Genomic DNA, 17,425 nt, shown 5'->3' on the forward strand with positions numbered 1-17,425 from the left:
CACACTTGCCCAAATGCAATCAAAATGTTATTTTATTAAAAGAAGCAGTGGAGATATGTCAAAGAGGTATCATGTCCCTACACAAGGGTGCACATTTTCACATAAATCATTGTAAATAGAACATCCTAACTGAATCAACCTCCATTGTCCGTGTCCAACTTTCGCAATATAGGTTCCACTACTGTCTATACCCGACCATTTTCAAGATGGATCATATAAATCGGATTATTCGCTAAGAATGTCAATATATTTGATTTATATCGGATACTTGATTAAACTGTTCTAAAGGAAACTGGATAATGTCAATATATTTGATTTATATCGGATACTTGATTAAACTGTTCTAAAGGAAACTGGATATGAAAAAAAAATTAATACTTGATTAAGAAATTGGATCAGATTTAAATTTAAGATACGACATCTGATCAGATTCAAAGATACATAAATATCTAATCAAATTTGGATCAGATTTAATTTTATAACTATCACACATCTAATGCTTTTATATTTTGAAAATCAATTATATTCAATTCAAAAATCAGATTCGGATTGGATTTAGATCATGAAATAGGATTTACGATTTTGGATTCGTATATGCCTTTTCTTTGTTCATATTTGAATATGAATAAGTGAATATTTGAAAAAGCGGATACAACAATAACAGAGTAGCATTCACAGATTTCTATATTCAAAAAGATACTTTATATATATATATATATATATATATATATATATATATATATATATATATATATATATATATATATATATAACTGAGCAAATATTTGAAAATGTTAATTAGAAAATAGAAAAACGTTGAGAGATTGGTGTTGGACAATTGTCTATATGTGGCTCCACCACTTACAATTCGAATTGGACCCATTGACATCTCTAATCTTTGCTCAAACTTTAACGTGTCACTTGTTTTTATTATCATTTATCAGCATAGTACCGCAAGTTGAGGTGAGGGCCCGGTTTTAACACTGATAATGAAGAGTGAAGACTGTCTTGCATTGTCAATCATACACCAAACACATACCAATATTGCCAACACCTTTGTACATCACGAGTTTCAGTAGGCTGAATGGATGAACTGAATTCCCAAACACCCTCCCACTTGCTAGTAATTTTTTTACAGGTCTTTGAACAGCAACTTGAATTTGGGTATTCTCTCGGGAGGCAGAGGGCAATCCACGATCAACTTGCCTTTCATAGCTCCTCTAAATATAACCTGAAAGTCAACGAAATTGGAAGATAAGCACTTGTTTTGCAGAAAAGTAATCGTCCTTTTCCTTTTCTTGGGAATGACTGATAATAACTATTTGAATACCGGGATAATGAATGAGAATATCCGCAGTACTAACATTGAAAACAAATGCAAATATATTATATCCACTAAAATATTACAAAACATCAGACTCTTTGATGGCACGTCCCACAAAGGAATAAATTTTAAAAGAGTTCTTTGGTCAATTGCTAGCAGTAGCAGTTCTAGATTGTCCATCAAGGCATCAACTCATTCATCAGAAACGAGATAACAGAAGCAACTGTGGCAAGAAAAGAAGATTCTGCTTCTTGTATGGAGAAGCCAAGCGTTAGAAATGAAGCATCATAAGGGGTCAAGCAGTCACTAGACTCACTACAAAACTGCACGGTTGTGTGCATGTGCTCTGTAGGTCGTTTGCTAACCTAGTTGCACAGGCACAATGTACTCGTATTTCACATTCATCTGATACAGTGTCTATGGAAATTGAAGTAGAACCCAACATTTTTTGCTCTGTAGGTCGTTTGCTAACCTAGTTGCACAGGCACAATGTACTCGTATTTCACATTCATCTGATACAGTGTCTATGGAAATTGAAGTAGAACCCAACACTTTTTGAAGGGTTTGGGTTCCAAACCCTCTCCATGCACGACTATTAGACACTCTTAGCACTTACATAGTGGGGAGATCTTATTATTTTGGAAAAGAAAATGTTAATTTGTAACCTTTGTGCAAGGGGTCGACTTTACATTGCAGAAAAGACAGCTTTTACTCATTTTTGTGTGTGAGAACTGAGTTTTACCAACACGTATAAGATTTGCAGTAGATTTCTCATTTTTTTGCATGTTAAAGATTTTTTTATTTTTACCATAGACATTTACCTAGAATACTGTAAATATCTTTCCCCTGTTAAGCTTTGACTTAAATTTCACAATGACTAACTAAATTCAGTTGGGAAGCCATGATGATCCCTACACATTATTGTTGCCAGTTGCACATGTTAAAAAAATGTTTGAGATGCATGTGATTGACCGTTAAGATTATGGTGCTTAACATTTTGTGCTACCATGCATTGTCATGAGCATCCTAGTTTCAGTGAACAGATCATGGAGGAGTTCACTGTGTTCACCTAGAGAAACATGAGGGTTGTAATAATTAGCAACCCAAATACACATGGTTGAGATATTGTTCCAAACTCTAAAGATTAAAACACTGTGATCTAATAATCCCTGATTCTGAAGATCAAGTTATACTAGGTAATTTGATATCCCTGATTTCGAAGATGAGGATGTCAGACCAACAGCATCAGCAAAACATCATCAATAAGACCAACAAGTCAACAATACACCAAGAGTGAGCAGGAGAACCAAACAGAGCAGAGAACCAAGTAAAGCCATCAATTATTTATCTTACTTTGAATAGTTGAAGCCTCCAAGAGCTTTGTTAAATTGTTATTAGGAATTTGAATTGTAGAATAATGTATTTGAAGACTTTAATGTTTACTTTTATGTACTAAGAACTTTAATTCTAAGTTAATTTAATGGACATACTTTGCTGAGTGAAATGTGAATCTATTTTTACTAAATTTATGTTTGATTCATGTGTTTTCAGTGGCTACTTTTTATAGACTTGTCCTTGTACGTGTTTTTTCATAGGGAACATTTTCCCTAGTTTTACTACTTTTGTAATGTTTTCATGATTTCTATATTAAGGAAACTAACAACTTCTTGGATGAGACACTTTTTGATAGCATGGATGCTTTCCTATTCTAGTTGCCACTTGGTGTAAAAATTCCCAGCAGATATCCAACTTTTCCACCAAAAATGTCCTAAATACTAGACCGCCTTCAACTCAAAGCCTTGGATCAGACTGACCTAGCCAAGTGTGAGGATCACAAGAACCTAAGTTTCTATCCCTTGTGATTTGGTTTGATATTTTTCCCACCTAACTGCATGTCTGAAACTCAGGAAACAACCTAAATGATGCTCACTTGTTTTAAAGGAAATTCCCTTATGATTCATACGATCATTTACATGCTTTAAAGCCTTCGACACTAATAGAACTTTGAACTCTAAAATGGCCTCACTGAAACCGAATCGGCATTGTCAATTGATTTTTATGTAAATTTCTCAACTTTAGCATTTATCTAACTGCAGGTGTTGCGTTGTATAGCCGATTGACAGTTTGTCGCCACTCTATGCCTATCACACTTTTGTCATTTCTTCAGTTGGCAGACTAAAAGCAAGCAATGCCCGAAACAGAGATCCTAGAAAGAATAAAGATCGACCAAAGATTTACCTCAATCATAGTGTGTTTTGCAGCTAATTCTGAAAAATGAAGTACCAAAACTTTAGTTCACATGGCCAGAAGGCAGAAGCATGTTAAACATGTCGGCAAAGCAGGATTCTAAACCTCCTGTGTGTGGCTCAAAGCACCAAGATTTTTAGTGAGGAAAATGGAATTAAAGTTTGCAACTCATCCATGCCACAGGAAACGTAAGTGATCTGATCATCTAACTTCTGTTTTGGATAGACATCCTAAATCTTGAACTAACTGGTTTGGATTAGATTTCAATATTCTAGCTCAGTGTTCCTTGTGCAGTCATTCATATATAGAAACATAACAGAGGCCATACGGACAGTGTAAGATTTTGATATCTAATACCAAACCACCGAATGAACTTAGATGCAAGAGGATGAAGAGAGAAGTGGGCTGCACGTCCAAGCAAGAGAAAGATGAACGAGAGCAGCAACAAATGACGTCTGCCTCTTGTTATCATTATATACTAATCACGATTTAGGGTACATCATAAATAAACAAAATAACAATAAGATTTACAAGTATGTCACCGCCCATGATGTGTTGGGCGTGTGGATCAAATGGGTCGGGTCTGGGTGACCCGATCCATATGTACAAACTTAACAGCCCCCCTCAAGTTGTGCATGGGTTTGATCATGCGCAACTTGTTCTTCAATTCCCAGAAATGGTGCCCTATGAGTCCCTTGGTAAAAAGATCAACTACTTGTTTAGACGTGGATATATAAGTGGGAACAATCTCGTCTTCCGCAACCTTTTGACGAATGAAGTGTTGATCAATCTCTATATGCTTAGTGTGATTATGTAGAACAGGATTGAATGCAATCTTGATCGCGCTTTGGTTGTCACAAAATAGATATGACTGAGCAATGGGAAGAGAAAGTTCCCAAGCAGATGACGTAACCATGAAGCTTCAGCGGTGCCTGCAGCCATTGCCCTATATTCTGCCTGAGTACTAGATCTGACAACTGCACGCTGTTTCCTGCTACTCCAACAAATAAAATTGGAATCAAGGAAGAGACAATAACCGAAAACTGATCATCTATCGTCTGGATCACCTGCCCAATCTGCATCAGTACAAGTGGAAATGTTGTGGTCATGCAAAACAGTTGACTGTCATGTGTAGATGAGTCCATCCCCAAGAGTAGCCTTAAGATAACGCAAAACACGTTTGGTAGCATCCATATGTCCTTCTGTGGGTGCATGCATAAACTGAGAGACTTGATTCACAGCATATACTATGTATGAACATGTAAAAGTGAGATATTGCAACATGTCAACTATACTCCGATAGAAACTAGGATTTACGTAGGCATCCCTCCCATCAGATGCATTTAATTTTGTGTTGAGAACACTTAGTGTATTTATGGGCTTGCAAATTGTCATACATGCCCTATCCAAAATATCAAGAGTGTATTTATGTTGTATAAGAGTTAATGTGCCACCTTTTCTATCAAGCTCAACACCCAAGTAAGGGTGGGTATCGGGCCGGCCCGGGTCTCATTTCGGGCCCGGCCCGGGTCTCATTTCGGGCCCGGCCCGGCCCATTTAAATTTAAAAAATATTTTTTAATTATAAAATAATATTTTTTTAATATTAAATGTATTTATTAAGAATAAAAAATATTATTAAAACAAAAAAAATTAAAAAAATATATTTTTTAAAAAATTTATCGGGCCTAAATGGGCCGGGCCGGGCCGGCGGCGGCCCGGCCGGACGCCCAGCCCTACACCCAAGAAATACAGTAGTTCACCGAGATCCTTCATCTTGAATTCCTGTTGCAATACCTCCTTAACATAGGATATATGACATGAAGAGTTTCTAATAAGAACTATGTCATCTACATATATAAATAGTCAAGTGGTAACTTCACCTGAATGATAGATGAATAAGGAATGATCAAGTGAACCTGAATAATAGATGAATAAGGAATGATCAAGTGAACTTCTGAGGAAACCAACCTGTTGTATATGGAGGGAAAATCTATCGAACTATGAACACGATGCTTGCTTAAGCCCATACAGTGATTTTTGTAATTTGCACACCCATTTGGTTAGATCATTAGACACATATCATGGAGGTTGTTCCATATAAGCTTCTTTCTTTAAAAAGCCATGAAGAAAAGCATTTTTAACATCCAACTGATATAAATTCCAACCATATGAGACGGCAAAAGAGATGATAACCCGGATCGTTCTCATCTTGATGACTGGACTGAAAGTCTCATCATAATCTTTCCCATACTGCGGAGTGAAGCCTCTAGCCACGAGTCGAGCCTTATATCTATCAATGCTTCCATCAGGTTTATACTTGAGTTTGTAAACCCCTTTTGAGCCCACTACATTCTTACCATCTGGACGAGGAACAATCTCTCATGTTTGACATTCATTTAAGACAGTCATTTCTTCATTCATGGCCTCGATCCAATGTTTGCTTTTGCACGCTTGCGCATAGCATTTTGGCTCTACCTTTTTTGTTCAATTCTGTCATGAAGAACTGAAAATCCAAAGAGAAATTACCATAACTTACCCATCTATCAATAGGGCGCCACACACGTTCTGATCTACGTGGACAAGTAGTGGCAGTTTCTGGATCAACTGGAACTGATCGTCGATTATACACCATTCCTGAAAACCGATTAGGTGAAGTCATGCTCATGTTGTTGGTCTGAGTAGATGAAGGTATGATGTCCATCTGAGTGTTTGTGGTTGTCTCGAGTTCATCAATAGTTCTGTCACTTTGTGCGTGGTGTGTATCAGCTCTTTGGTCTAATATTTCAGCATTCAGCCATGAGTCATATACATCATTTCTAACATTAAGTGTTGCATGTGGCTTCTTTAAATCCTTCAACATGAGCTCATCAAAAACAACATGTCGTGAAATATGCACACGTCCAGTTTTTGGATTGTAACAGCGATAGCCTTTATAATTTTCTGCATAACCCACAAATCTACACATGACAGCTCGATCTTGAAACTTATTTCTCAAAGAAACATCAACATGAACATACCAGATGCATCCAAAAACATGTAGCTCATCATAATTTGGTTGTTCTTGATGTAAAATAAAAATGGAGATTTTCCTTCAAGCATGGATAGTGGCAGTCAATTAATAACATGAACAACATTATGGAAGGCTTCAGTCCATAAAGTCATGGGCACATCAGTGTTATGCATCATATTGAGAGCACTTTCAACTATGTGCCTATGTTTTCTTTCAGTAATATCATTCTGTTGTGGTGTGTGAGGACAGAAAATCTGTAGTGATCTCATGATTTAGTAAGTACCCAGTAAATTCATTTGAAATGAACTCACCACCACCATCACATTGGAAATGCACGATATTACTAGAGTATTTGTTTTGGACCAAGGCGTGGAATTGGGTGAACAAGCGGAAGACTTCTGATTTGCTTTTTATGAAGTGGATCCAAGTATAACGAGAATAAGAATCAATGAAAACAATATAATATTTACTCGAGGAAGAAATAAGAGCAGGCCCCCAAACATCAGAATAAATGGTGTCAAATAACTTCGAAGCTCTTTTATTTATTGATTGAAAAGGAAGAACATGACCCTTACAAATATGACAACTTGAGCACATGCTAGACTCACTGACAGGACTTAGACTGGACTTTTGTAATAGCCCGTCTGCAACAAGACTTTGAATGAAAGACCAACTACAATGTGTTAAACGACCGTGCTAAAGAGATGGCTTATCATACTCTGTGATATTGACTTCACTACGACTGAGAAAGGATGAATCTAAAACACAAGACTTAGACACTTTTGGAACTTCTTCAATGACGTACATGTCTCCTTTGCGAACACCCTCAGCGAATGTTTTCTTGGTTCGAGCATCCTTAACATAAACAGAAGAAGGAGTAAACTCAACAGAGGAATGAGTATCATCAATAAGCTTTGACACAGAAATGATATTTTTCTTGACATTTGGAACAACAAAACCATTCTTTAAGGGTATTGAGAAATGAGTCATGGATAAGTATGCATTTCCAATATGTGATATTTTGTGATGGGAACCATCTCATGTGACGACTGAGCCTTTAGCTAAATAAGGGAGAGCACTAGAAAGCTTACCTACGTCACTAGTTACATGAGCTGCAGCATCAGAATCCACATACCATTGTCCTTCCTCATTTTGCTTGAGATTGATTTTAGACAACGCTGTCATTAGAATCTGCTGCGCATGAGGGGAAATGTTCGATGCCGCAGTCGTGTTCGAAACAGATGACCCTGCTGCCTTATTATCATGTCTGACCTGTTTTATCTTGTTCTGTGGGTTATGCCAACATTCTGACTTCACATGACCTCTCTTATTGTAATAAAAACAAGTAGGTATCCTTTGTGGTACATTTGCATGTGCATTTGTGTTAGGTGTAGGTATGATACCTCTCCCCATCCCTGCCTATGAGTTCCAAACTCTTGGATGACTTCCTTGTAAAGCATGGGTCCCAGTGACCAATACATTGTGATCGTCAGAATGAACTGATTCATGTCGTTGTACACGACTCGCTTTATGATGAATCAATTTTGCTTTCAAGTCTTCAAAAGAGGGAAGAACAGGCAATACCTCTAATGCAGTGCAAAAAACATCAAATTCTTACCCCAATCCACTCAAAGTCTGTTGTATCTTGTCCTTGTCACTCACTGGATGCCCTATGATGGCAAGCTGATCGCTGACATTTTTTATCTCATGTATATATTCCAAGACTGAACGTGTGCCTCGCTTGATATTCTGAAATTGCCTCTTCAGTTGTAGAAATCTTGCTTCTGATACTTGAGAATATGTGGTAGCAAGTACATTCTACAACTCAAGTGCTGAAAGATCATCATCAACACCCGCCAAAACTTCCTCTGATAGTTTGGATGTGAGATAAGCAACGAGAGATTGATCATGAGCCACCCACATCTCATATTCAGGATTGATTTCTACAATGGTCTCTTGAACTTGCCCTGCAGCACTCTTCACCTCTTGCATAATCCATTCAGGTGGCGCAGGTGTGATGCCATAGAGACGGTGACTCTTGATGAACGGGACTATTTGACGTTTCCATGTCAAATAATTGGTATGATTTAGCTTTTGTGAGATGAGTTGGGAGAGGAAATTGGACGAAAAGATGCTGGAATTGCGGTGGGGATCCATAAATGCAATAATCAGAAAATAGTAGGAAAATAGAAATTTTGATATTAGGGTTAGGTGGCTGACGGTAGGGCAGATTAGGACAGATTAGGGCAGATGGTAGGGTTAGGGCAGATTAGGGTAGACGGTAGGATTAGGGCAGATTATGGTAGCCGATAGGATTAAGGAAGATTAGAGCAGATTAGGGAAGACAGTAGGATTAGGGTAGATTAGGGTAGACGATAGGATTAGGGAAGATTAGGGCAGGAAATGTGGGGATTAGGGTTAGGGCAGAAATTTAGGGATTAGGGCAGAAGATAGAGATTTGAGGATTAGGGCAGAAAAGAAGCAAAGATTAGGGCAGAAATTAAAGATTCTTACCGAACATTCTCAGTGGCAAAACCTGGCTCTGATACCATGTAAGATTTTGTAATCTAATACCAAACCGCCGAATGAACTTAAATGCAAGAGGAGGAAGAGAGAAGTGGGCTGCACGCCCAAGCAAGAGAGAGATGAACGAGAGTAGCAACAAATGACGTCTGCCTCTTGTTATCATTATATACTAATCACGATTTAGGGTACATCATAAAATACACAAAATAACAATAAGATTTACAAGTATGCCACCGCCCATGATGTGTTGGGTGTGTGGATCAAATGGGTTGGATCTGGGTGACCTGATCCATCTGTACAAACTTAACAAAGGCAATGTTGTAAAAAGCGTATCGTAAGTCGTATCGGTTTGGCTTTAAGATACGTCATATCATAAAATATCATAATGTGTCGTAACCATATCGTTTTTTTAAATAAATAAAAAAATAGAAAAAAAATCAAAAAATTCATAAAAAGATCAGTAAAATCAATAATAGTATGTTCTTCATAAAAAACATGTTTTACAAAATGACAAACTTATTATTGCTATAAAGTAAAGGTTCATCATTCGTAAACATTAAAATTCATAACAATATCAATCTAGAAAGCACAACAAGTCAACAATTACACGACGTATATCATAATTTTATAACCATAGATTCATAAGTCATAAGGTCCATAAGTCTATGAGATACCACATCCAAAAGCAAGTTTGAAATGTTATATATTACATCACAAGATGATAATGAAATTGTGAAAATGTTCAATGTCAATACATATAAAATGAAAGCACTCTCAACTCTCATTCATAATCTTCATCATGTTCATTCTCATCCTCATCTCGAGACTCCATCTTCTTCTTCATCTTCATGATTTAAAAAAACCCCTTTCCTCCCAACGGGAATCAGCTACCCGTATCGTACGATACATACAACACTAGGTAAAGGGTTGTGTGGTACCGAAACCTTATATGATTCTCTTCAACACAATGTAACTGCAAAAACCAAAAAAAAGTTCTATGCTAGTAAGCTGCATACCTCAACAACATCGACAAAATCTTGCTTCCTTTGGAAGATACCAACCCATTTAGTATGGTCTGGAGTTCTGAATGGCAAGAGAGATGAAGACACTCATTTCACATTTCTGATAGTAACATGAAGAAACAATGATGCATGGAGGCAATAATATAAAAAGAGAAAAAAATAGGCCAACGCATATTACTGAAGAAAAGAACAGAGAGTGGAGATTAATCAAATATCAGCTGGCATACCTGATACCCCCTATTAAACACGCTTACATTAGAACCATGCCTTAATTTACAAGGCAATACAAAAGCATTGCAATGTTCTATTACATCCTCATGTCAAATGATGCCATCTCCATATAAAAGTATTTTGGTTTGATTATCATATTGATATACATATTCAAAATAATCTTTTACCATATCCCTACATTTTTTTCCATCAATATGAAGATTTTTTTACAACAATAGCTCTCAGGGGCCTGTAGGAGCCCTTGGCTGCCTTCAACAAAACATTTTTCTTGGTTCAATAGAAACTATTCATTCAATATGGATGCAAACAACCAAAATATCTCCTTTTAGCATATCCAACATCTACATATAAAAATGAATGAATCACAAGAAGGGTGCTAAGTTGTAATGATCTCAGGCAGCTTTGCAGCCAAAATGCATGTTGTTTAACACAAAGAAGATCTACTAACTATAGTTTGAAGATGGCTAAGTGTTTTCCAAGCTTGAAGAGGTGAAGATAAAGATAGGGAAGAAATATGGGGCTGTCTCTTCCTAACCATTAATATAAAGTATAAAGCACAAACATGCTTGTTAGACTAAGAACAATGCCGTTCTCTAGCCTGTAATGGTATAGCAATAGTGACCTCGTTGATGTGTAGATACGTTTCTTCAAGAAAACCATGTGATGCCCAACAAGTAAATGTTCCAAGAAGGCAAGAAGTAATCATTTGTTATGAATCATCAATGAGTGCCGAACTAAAGGAAAAAAAGACACATAATAAGAAAGTTGATATATCAAGTTCTTACCCAGAATCCATCTTCATGTGGTGTGCATTGAAGAAAAAGATAGTAGATGGTATCATTTGATGTCAAAATATTTAACAAAGATTGGATCTCCTCAGAATCAACATCTACCAGTGCAACAGTTGCAAACTTTGAAACTTCTTGTGAAGACTTTGCAAGCTGTGGAAAAGTGATCGCCAAATGTAATTAGCAAGGAGTTTACAAGCACTGTGCAGTATGTCTGCCAAAATGACCAGGATAAATGAAAGTAGTACAGCAACTGCAACAACAATAGCAACATCAAGGTCATCATCAACAATAACAAGAGGGCATTCTGATGCTTTGAGTTAATATTCATAGTTTGAATCTTATGAGGTATTGCTTTGCTTCACAAAAAGTGATAGGTTCAAAATGGGAATGAATAGCAAGCAAGCATGCTCTATTGAAAACAAAACATAAGACAAATGTTTTAGGAAGCCTGGTGGTTCTATCATCTACATGATCTCCAAAGAGTGAGTTGAAAATCAATGTTTGGAATTGATTTAATTCTTCTTCTATGCTATGTAATCATGTCCCTAGATAACCAACATTATTTCATAGATTTCCATTATCAAGAAAGGAATCGTATGTACCATCAACAACAGAACCATTACTAAAATTACAATCATATTTATGCTCACTATGTGTAGAAAAGCCACCACTCCTAGACAATATGTCAAAAAGAAAAGAAAACATGTTTGGAGCTATTCCTTTCAATTCCATCTTCAAGAAATATCACATTTCAGGACGCATAATGTTCAACTTTTCCAAGTGACCTTTTTGGTTCCCATGTACCCAAGAAAACCAAATTTAATAGCTTTAGGAGAAAGTCTGACATTTTTGTCTTTCAAAATGGCCTACAACCCAAAATTTTGAATCTATTTTAATTTGGTTCAATATAGTAAGGTTTTGGAAAGAGAGATACATTCTCCAAAGTCTTGGAAAGCATAACTGGAAGAGTGGCTTTCACTCAATATCTTTTGGAACAGTTTTTGTCAAAAGAAGAGTTTTAATTGTTGAGGAGATTTGGAACAAATCTTTGATGCCATATTCCTTTTTCTTCTAGATCGTTTTAAAAAACTCTTAAAAGATACTCCTCTGCTAAACCACTTCTAACAATTTCAATGTAAGCATTAGATGAATTCTAACCATATTACAAAAAAAATTGAAGTGAGAAAGGAAATAGGATTTGTTTTTAAGAAAATAAATCTAAACGCCAAACATATATAGCAAAATCATCAAGGGACATCAAGTAACAAGAGAATCCACCTTTGGGGACAATTAGAATAAGTCCCCATACATCCAAATGAACCGCCTGAAAAGAAGATTTTGATACAAAGGTCCAACTGTCCAAGTTCCAAAAGGTAAAGATTGCAGTTATTGCATAAGAGCTGTTTTGTATTGTTGGCAGGTGACATCATATTAAATTTTTCTAATCAACAACCAAACAGAAAAAATATAAACAATTTGTAGATCTCAGTAGAGATAGATTGAAAATTTTTCTGTTCAAACTAAACAGGCCATGATGATCCCACTAAACCTTCTAATACATGCAATTGTATATACCCAAAAGTGAAACTTAGATGAGCTTTTCTCATGTTGTAGGTTAGTTCCCTAAAAAACAAATGAAACCCAAAATAACAGTTTGCATTTTAACAAGATAATCCATGAGAAATGGAGAAAACATGAATCTTACATTCCCAATTTGTCAATTAACTACAATCAGCAGTAAGTTGCATGATGGTGGTGGTGATGACTTCATGCAAATGATTGATTACAAAAATCTAAAGTTCTTTTGAAGAAGAGAAGAAGATTGCAGTGTCCCCATCAAGTTTAATTGTGAACAAGAGTGAGCAATTACAAATGCATTACATAGTGGCCTAATGCTTATCATACACCCAAGAACATAGCTCATTCTGCCTAAAAGTTGTCCATGAAGATCAAGATTTAACAGGGTTAGCCTTAACTGTTTTCAATTCTATGGTGGAAGTTTATATAATGAGAAAAGAAGAAAAACCCCTCTATGCAAATCGATCCTTCTAGAAATAATTTGATAAACAGATAATAAGGTCAGAGACTCACATTTCATCCTTGTTCACAAACTAAACCCTGCATTCTACACTCATCTTCTATGAAGATGGTTGATAGATGAAAAGATAATTGCTGCATGCTTTCTAAAAGACTACTTTACATCATCCAAATATACTACTGAGTATATTACAATAATGTCCATTAGTGTTCACATTTCATGAGCTCTCTATGGAAGTCAATGATTCATTTGGTAGCTTGAAACTCAAATCATCCTGTTGAATTCATTGATATTTAAGGACGTGGATGAGGTAACTGACAAAGAAAGGAATCGGGGTGTTTGTTGCCCTGTAATAGAAAATTAGTTCCATTTTCCATTTTTGTGGTGTGTTTGATAGTCTGGAAGTTTTATTCCAGAAGCCTTTTTCTGCTGCTTGTTGAAACGGAGAAAAGTTATTGAATTTTTTTTTTGCCATTGCTGTTGCACTTGTTTTTCTGGATCAAACATTGTCTATATAGAGAATAGAGACATCATGAAATTTTTGTCAATGTTTGATTGACACCCAAACCTGCTCTATTCCTTGCCAAGCATCCTAGTCACCTCCTCCAAGTTGAAAATCTTAATCACAAGATGCATCTAAGTGTGAGGAGCCCCATATGCAGACAATATCAGCACTCAAAGAAGATAAGAGAGTAATAGTAGGTTGATATAACTCAAAACAGATAATAGCCAATTTTCTGAAAAAAAGATAGCCTTCTCTTTTTAAGGCAAGAAGATAAGAGTGGAAAGCTGACCCTAGTTCAATCCAAATAGAAAAGAAGAAGATCAGAACAGCCTTGCTTCTTATATTTCACATAATGTTCCACTATCAAATTTACCTCTTTACAGTTAATCTGTACAGATGTTGTAAAGAATCAACACATACATTTAACTTTGAAATACACAAGGCTCGCATGGCTGTTCTGAAGCTTATTCTCTGTTGCCCAAAATTGGAATTTATGGTGGCAGGGAGAGAAGTGTTTGAAACTCTTGTTCAGGTTCATCATGAATTAGTGTCTGAAGCCAGATAAGCAATTCACCTTGAAATGTGATATAACATCACTCCACTTAAATCTAAGGCTAGTGTTACCACCACAAAGAGCTGCTTAGAAATAAAAGCCCAACTTTGACCATCTTTCCTCAAATAAAATCCCTTCATACGTACATAGTCATCTTGTCAGGAGTTATTAAGTATATCATGAAGGTTAGTCAGTTTCAGCACCACGGCAATCAGCAAATGTGAGAATCCCATGCTGCAGCTGAACCCTTTCAATATTTCAGCCTTACAGCGATTGAAATAAACCAAATCCCTGCTTGACCAAAAAATTAGCTTGAAGCTTTCTTCAACTCCCAATCCACATTTCACTCTCCCTAAGCAGCTTGCAAGTGACAGCAGTTTCCCATTTGGCTTCAGATCTTTCGTATTTGGTCAAAGAACTGGTTGTCTATGATTTGTCTTAGCTTCTTTGAGATAAAACTATCTTCATCAACGGAATCCATAAATGAAGCAGCTGCAATAAGCACATAATTTTCACCATTACCCACCTCTATTTCATACAGTTCCAAGAAGAATTTTTTGAAGACAGACACCATGTTGTTATAGAAGCACTTGCTTGGCGGGATAACATTTATCACCAAGATTCCACGACTATGAAGAGCTAGCCTGCAAGCTAGAACCACTCTCTCTCTAACAAATTCCACTGGTGGAGCGCTCAGTCCAGTTCTAGCATCATTGGAGTCCACGTCTATGAGAATTACGTGAACCAATGATCCGTCAACGCCAGCCCTTAGTGGGCAGCTTCCTGATACAAAGGATTCTCTCTTTGTGCAACCAAGAGCTCCATCTTTCAAGCTGGAAAGGTTCTCTCCTCCGAACCCCAACTCTGAAACATTCAATTGGTTCCAAAGATTTGCTAAATCATCAGAAGCCAGGCCGAATTGGACAGCCTGCTGAGCTAAATCTACCAGCCATTCAATCCCATCGCCAACATAAGCCCTATGAAACTCATTTTCAACCAGCCCAAAATGATGCCCCGCAATTTGCAGAACCACTTTGTCCATTTCAACTCCAATGACGTGAAACTCAAAATGCTCGTGAAGGAACCCCAGCAATGCGCCACCTCCAACTCCTATGCAAAGAAGACGAGGGCGAGAACCTGATCCACCGCACTCTTCCAAAAGTGGAGCCACCAAAGAAAGGCCTGCAACCATGGGCGGAAGATACGGATGCACCAAACGCCTAAGATCGGGCAATGAAGACTTGGAATCTGAAACCTTGATTAAAGGGACCTCCGTCTGAACCAGATTCGGCATTCTTTTGAACCTCAGTCTCCTCCTGAATTCCGTAACGCCAGGCCCCTTCACCAACCCCTCTCTCGGAAGCACCTCCACGTCTTCAATCAGCATCTCTCCCACGACAGGACCCACGGTTTCATCGACGACGGAGAGGCCGACCACGTCATCCTCGTACTGGAGGAAGGGAACAGATGGAACGACGCCGCAGCGGAAGAGAATCCGGGGTGACAACGCTAGAAGAAGCGGAACCAGGCTGGTCTGGAAGGCCTCAATGCACGGACCCTGCTCCGGCGGGGCGATAACCCAAGGAATCCGCCCCTTTGTGCGAGGAAGATTTCCGACGAGGATCAACCGGGAGACGCGAGAAGACGAGAGGAGCTGATGGTGCCCGGCCTCGGTCGAGAAGATCCAATCGTCCTCCCGGCCGATCGGGACCAGCATTGCTGCGACCGTAGGATCAGCAGGAGGAAAAGTGCCGCCGCAGGATGGAGAATCGAGGACAGCGATCCGTAACGAGGGACCATGGCCACCGGTGGCGTTGCTAGGGTTAGGGAAGGAGAAGGAAAGAAACCGATACGGACGGAGGTCTTGGAAAGTACCTCGCTCGAGGGCCATGGCGCCACAGCTTAAGCCCTACTACCTTCGCGCCTCATTGCTCAGGCACCTGTTCGGTAGCCAAAAGAGGTGTTGTCTCAACAAGCAACTTCCGTTTCGATCTAAGCTTCGACTGCCACGGTGCTGCAAAGAAGCTTGGACTGAGATGGTGCCGCAAAGAAGCTTCGGTGGTGCGAAGAAGAATGCGGCTGCAGGAAACCATGTGTTTGATGCAGGAGGTGCGTTTCTTAAATTTTCAAACTCCAATTCCACTTGCACTGTGGAATTCCAGGGCATCAAACGCCTAGAAGTGGATTCTATTACTGAGTCATGGCAAATGAGTGGCGGTTCTGAAGCATGCTCATCAAGGCTTCCAATCCTTTCTCCTTTTCCATCAATAGAGAAAGAAGAGAACAATCAAGCTAATCAGCTCGATCGACCGAGAGAGAGAGAGAGAGAGAGAGTACCAGATGAACCGTCGGCGCTGAAAGAAGAACCGGCCGGAACCGCCTGTTCGGCCGAAGAGGAGGCGTCGTCGGCAGGGAAATAGACGGGGAGGGGAAGCGCGGCCGCGGCGTTTCCGAATCTGCGGTAGCTTCGTCCCGTCTCCTCTTCGATTCGATTCTAAATGGCCCCCTGACTTATGGGCATTTTATATTTCACTCGTTGTTATGTAATAAATTCGTAAAAGTTCCGGTCTCTTATAGAAATTTCTCGAAAAATAAACATTCCCCCACTTTTCAAAGTTGAAATGTTTTATTTTTAAATTCAGGGTTTGGCAATTATCTGAGTGAGCAGGAGAACCCATTAAATTGGAACTTATAAACAGTGTATCCAATCACAGGGTTCGATGTATATTTTCAGTTCCTATGTTCTTTATTGATATAATTAGGAAAATCAGGTTGGAATTAAACTTGGTCCTTATGTTTTTTATTATATATTTCAAGTTTTTATTTCTAGTTCAAGTGCTCTTACTTTTAGCAGTTTTATTTGCTTCTAGTAAGAGGATATTGGTATTTTATGATTTAACATATATTTATGACATATTTTATAATTAACATCTCAAATATTTAAAACAAATTCATAATACAATAGATAGTAACATTTCATAAATCTATTTCAATCTTTGTAACAAACTTATAAAATAGTAACAACCCGCTACTATTGCCAAATGGTCTTAAAGTGTTTGAGAAATCATCCCTTATTGCAATTTACTGCAGCCAGGATTTTTTTCTATTTCTAGATCCGCCATATGATTAAAATTTGAAACTATCAAACACACCTTAAAATCAAAATCAGCATTGGA

The 17,425-nt window shown here is 37.9% G+C and overlaps 2 protein-coding genes across 5 annotated transcripts; both read right to left on the reverse strand.

Annotated features, from left to right (window-relative positions):
* Nucleotides 1–990: 990 nt before the first annotated feature.
* On the reverse strand, nt 991–11,885 carry LOC116246908 (uncharacterized). The gene is given in 7 exon segments (XM_050075763.1): nt 991–1,231; nt 10,126–10,192; nt 11,148–11,205; nt 11,208–11,228; nt 11,231–11,303; nt 11,399–11,457; nt 11,756–11,885. Coding segments are annotated over 7 exon segments (507 nt in total). The 3' UTR covers nt 991–1,132.
* Nucleotides 11,169–16,857, reverse strand: LOC116248355 (uncharacterized). 4 transcript variants are annotated; one of them, XR_007572600.1, is made up of 2 exons: nt 14,271–16,857; nt 11,169–11,303 (listed from the first exon to the last, which is right to left on the reverse strand). XR_007572600.1 is itself a non-coding variant. In XM_050076274.1 (1 exon), exon 1 carries the CDS (start codon nt 16,138–16,140, stop codon nt 14,641–14,643), a length of 1,500 nt encoding a protein of 499 aa, XP_049932231.1. In that variant the 5' UTR covers nt 16,141–16,857; the 3' UTR covers nt 14,032–14,640. The 4 variants fall into 4 exon arrangements, 1 of the variants encoding a protein (XP_049932231.1); XR_007572599.1 differs by having other exon boundaries at nt 14,117–16,857; XR_007572598.1 differs by having other exon boundaries at nt 11,171–11,303; nt 14,070–16,857.
* Nucleotides 16,858–17,425: the final 568 nt, after the last annotated feature.

Source organism: Nymphaea colorata, chromosome 2 (genome assembly GCF_008831285.2).
Source record: "Nymphaea colorata isolate Beijing-Zhang1983 chromosome 2, ASM883128v2, whole genome shotgun sequence".
NCBI lineage: Eukaryota > Viridiplantae > Streptophyta > Magnoliopsida > Nymphaeales > Nymphaeaceae > Nymphaea > Nymphaea colorata.

Coding starts and splice junctions, on each gene's coding strand:
- LOC116248355 (XM_050076274.1), bottom strand. CDS start 16,140: ATGGCCCTCGAGCGAGGTACTTTCCAAGACCTCCGTCCGTATCGGTTT.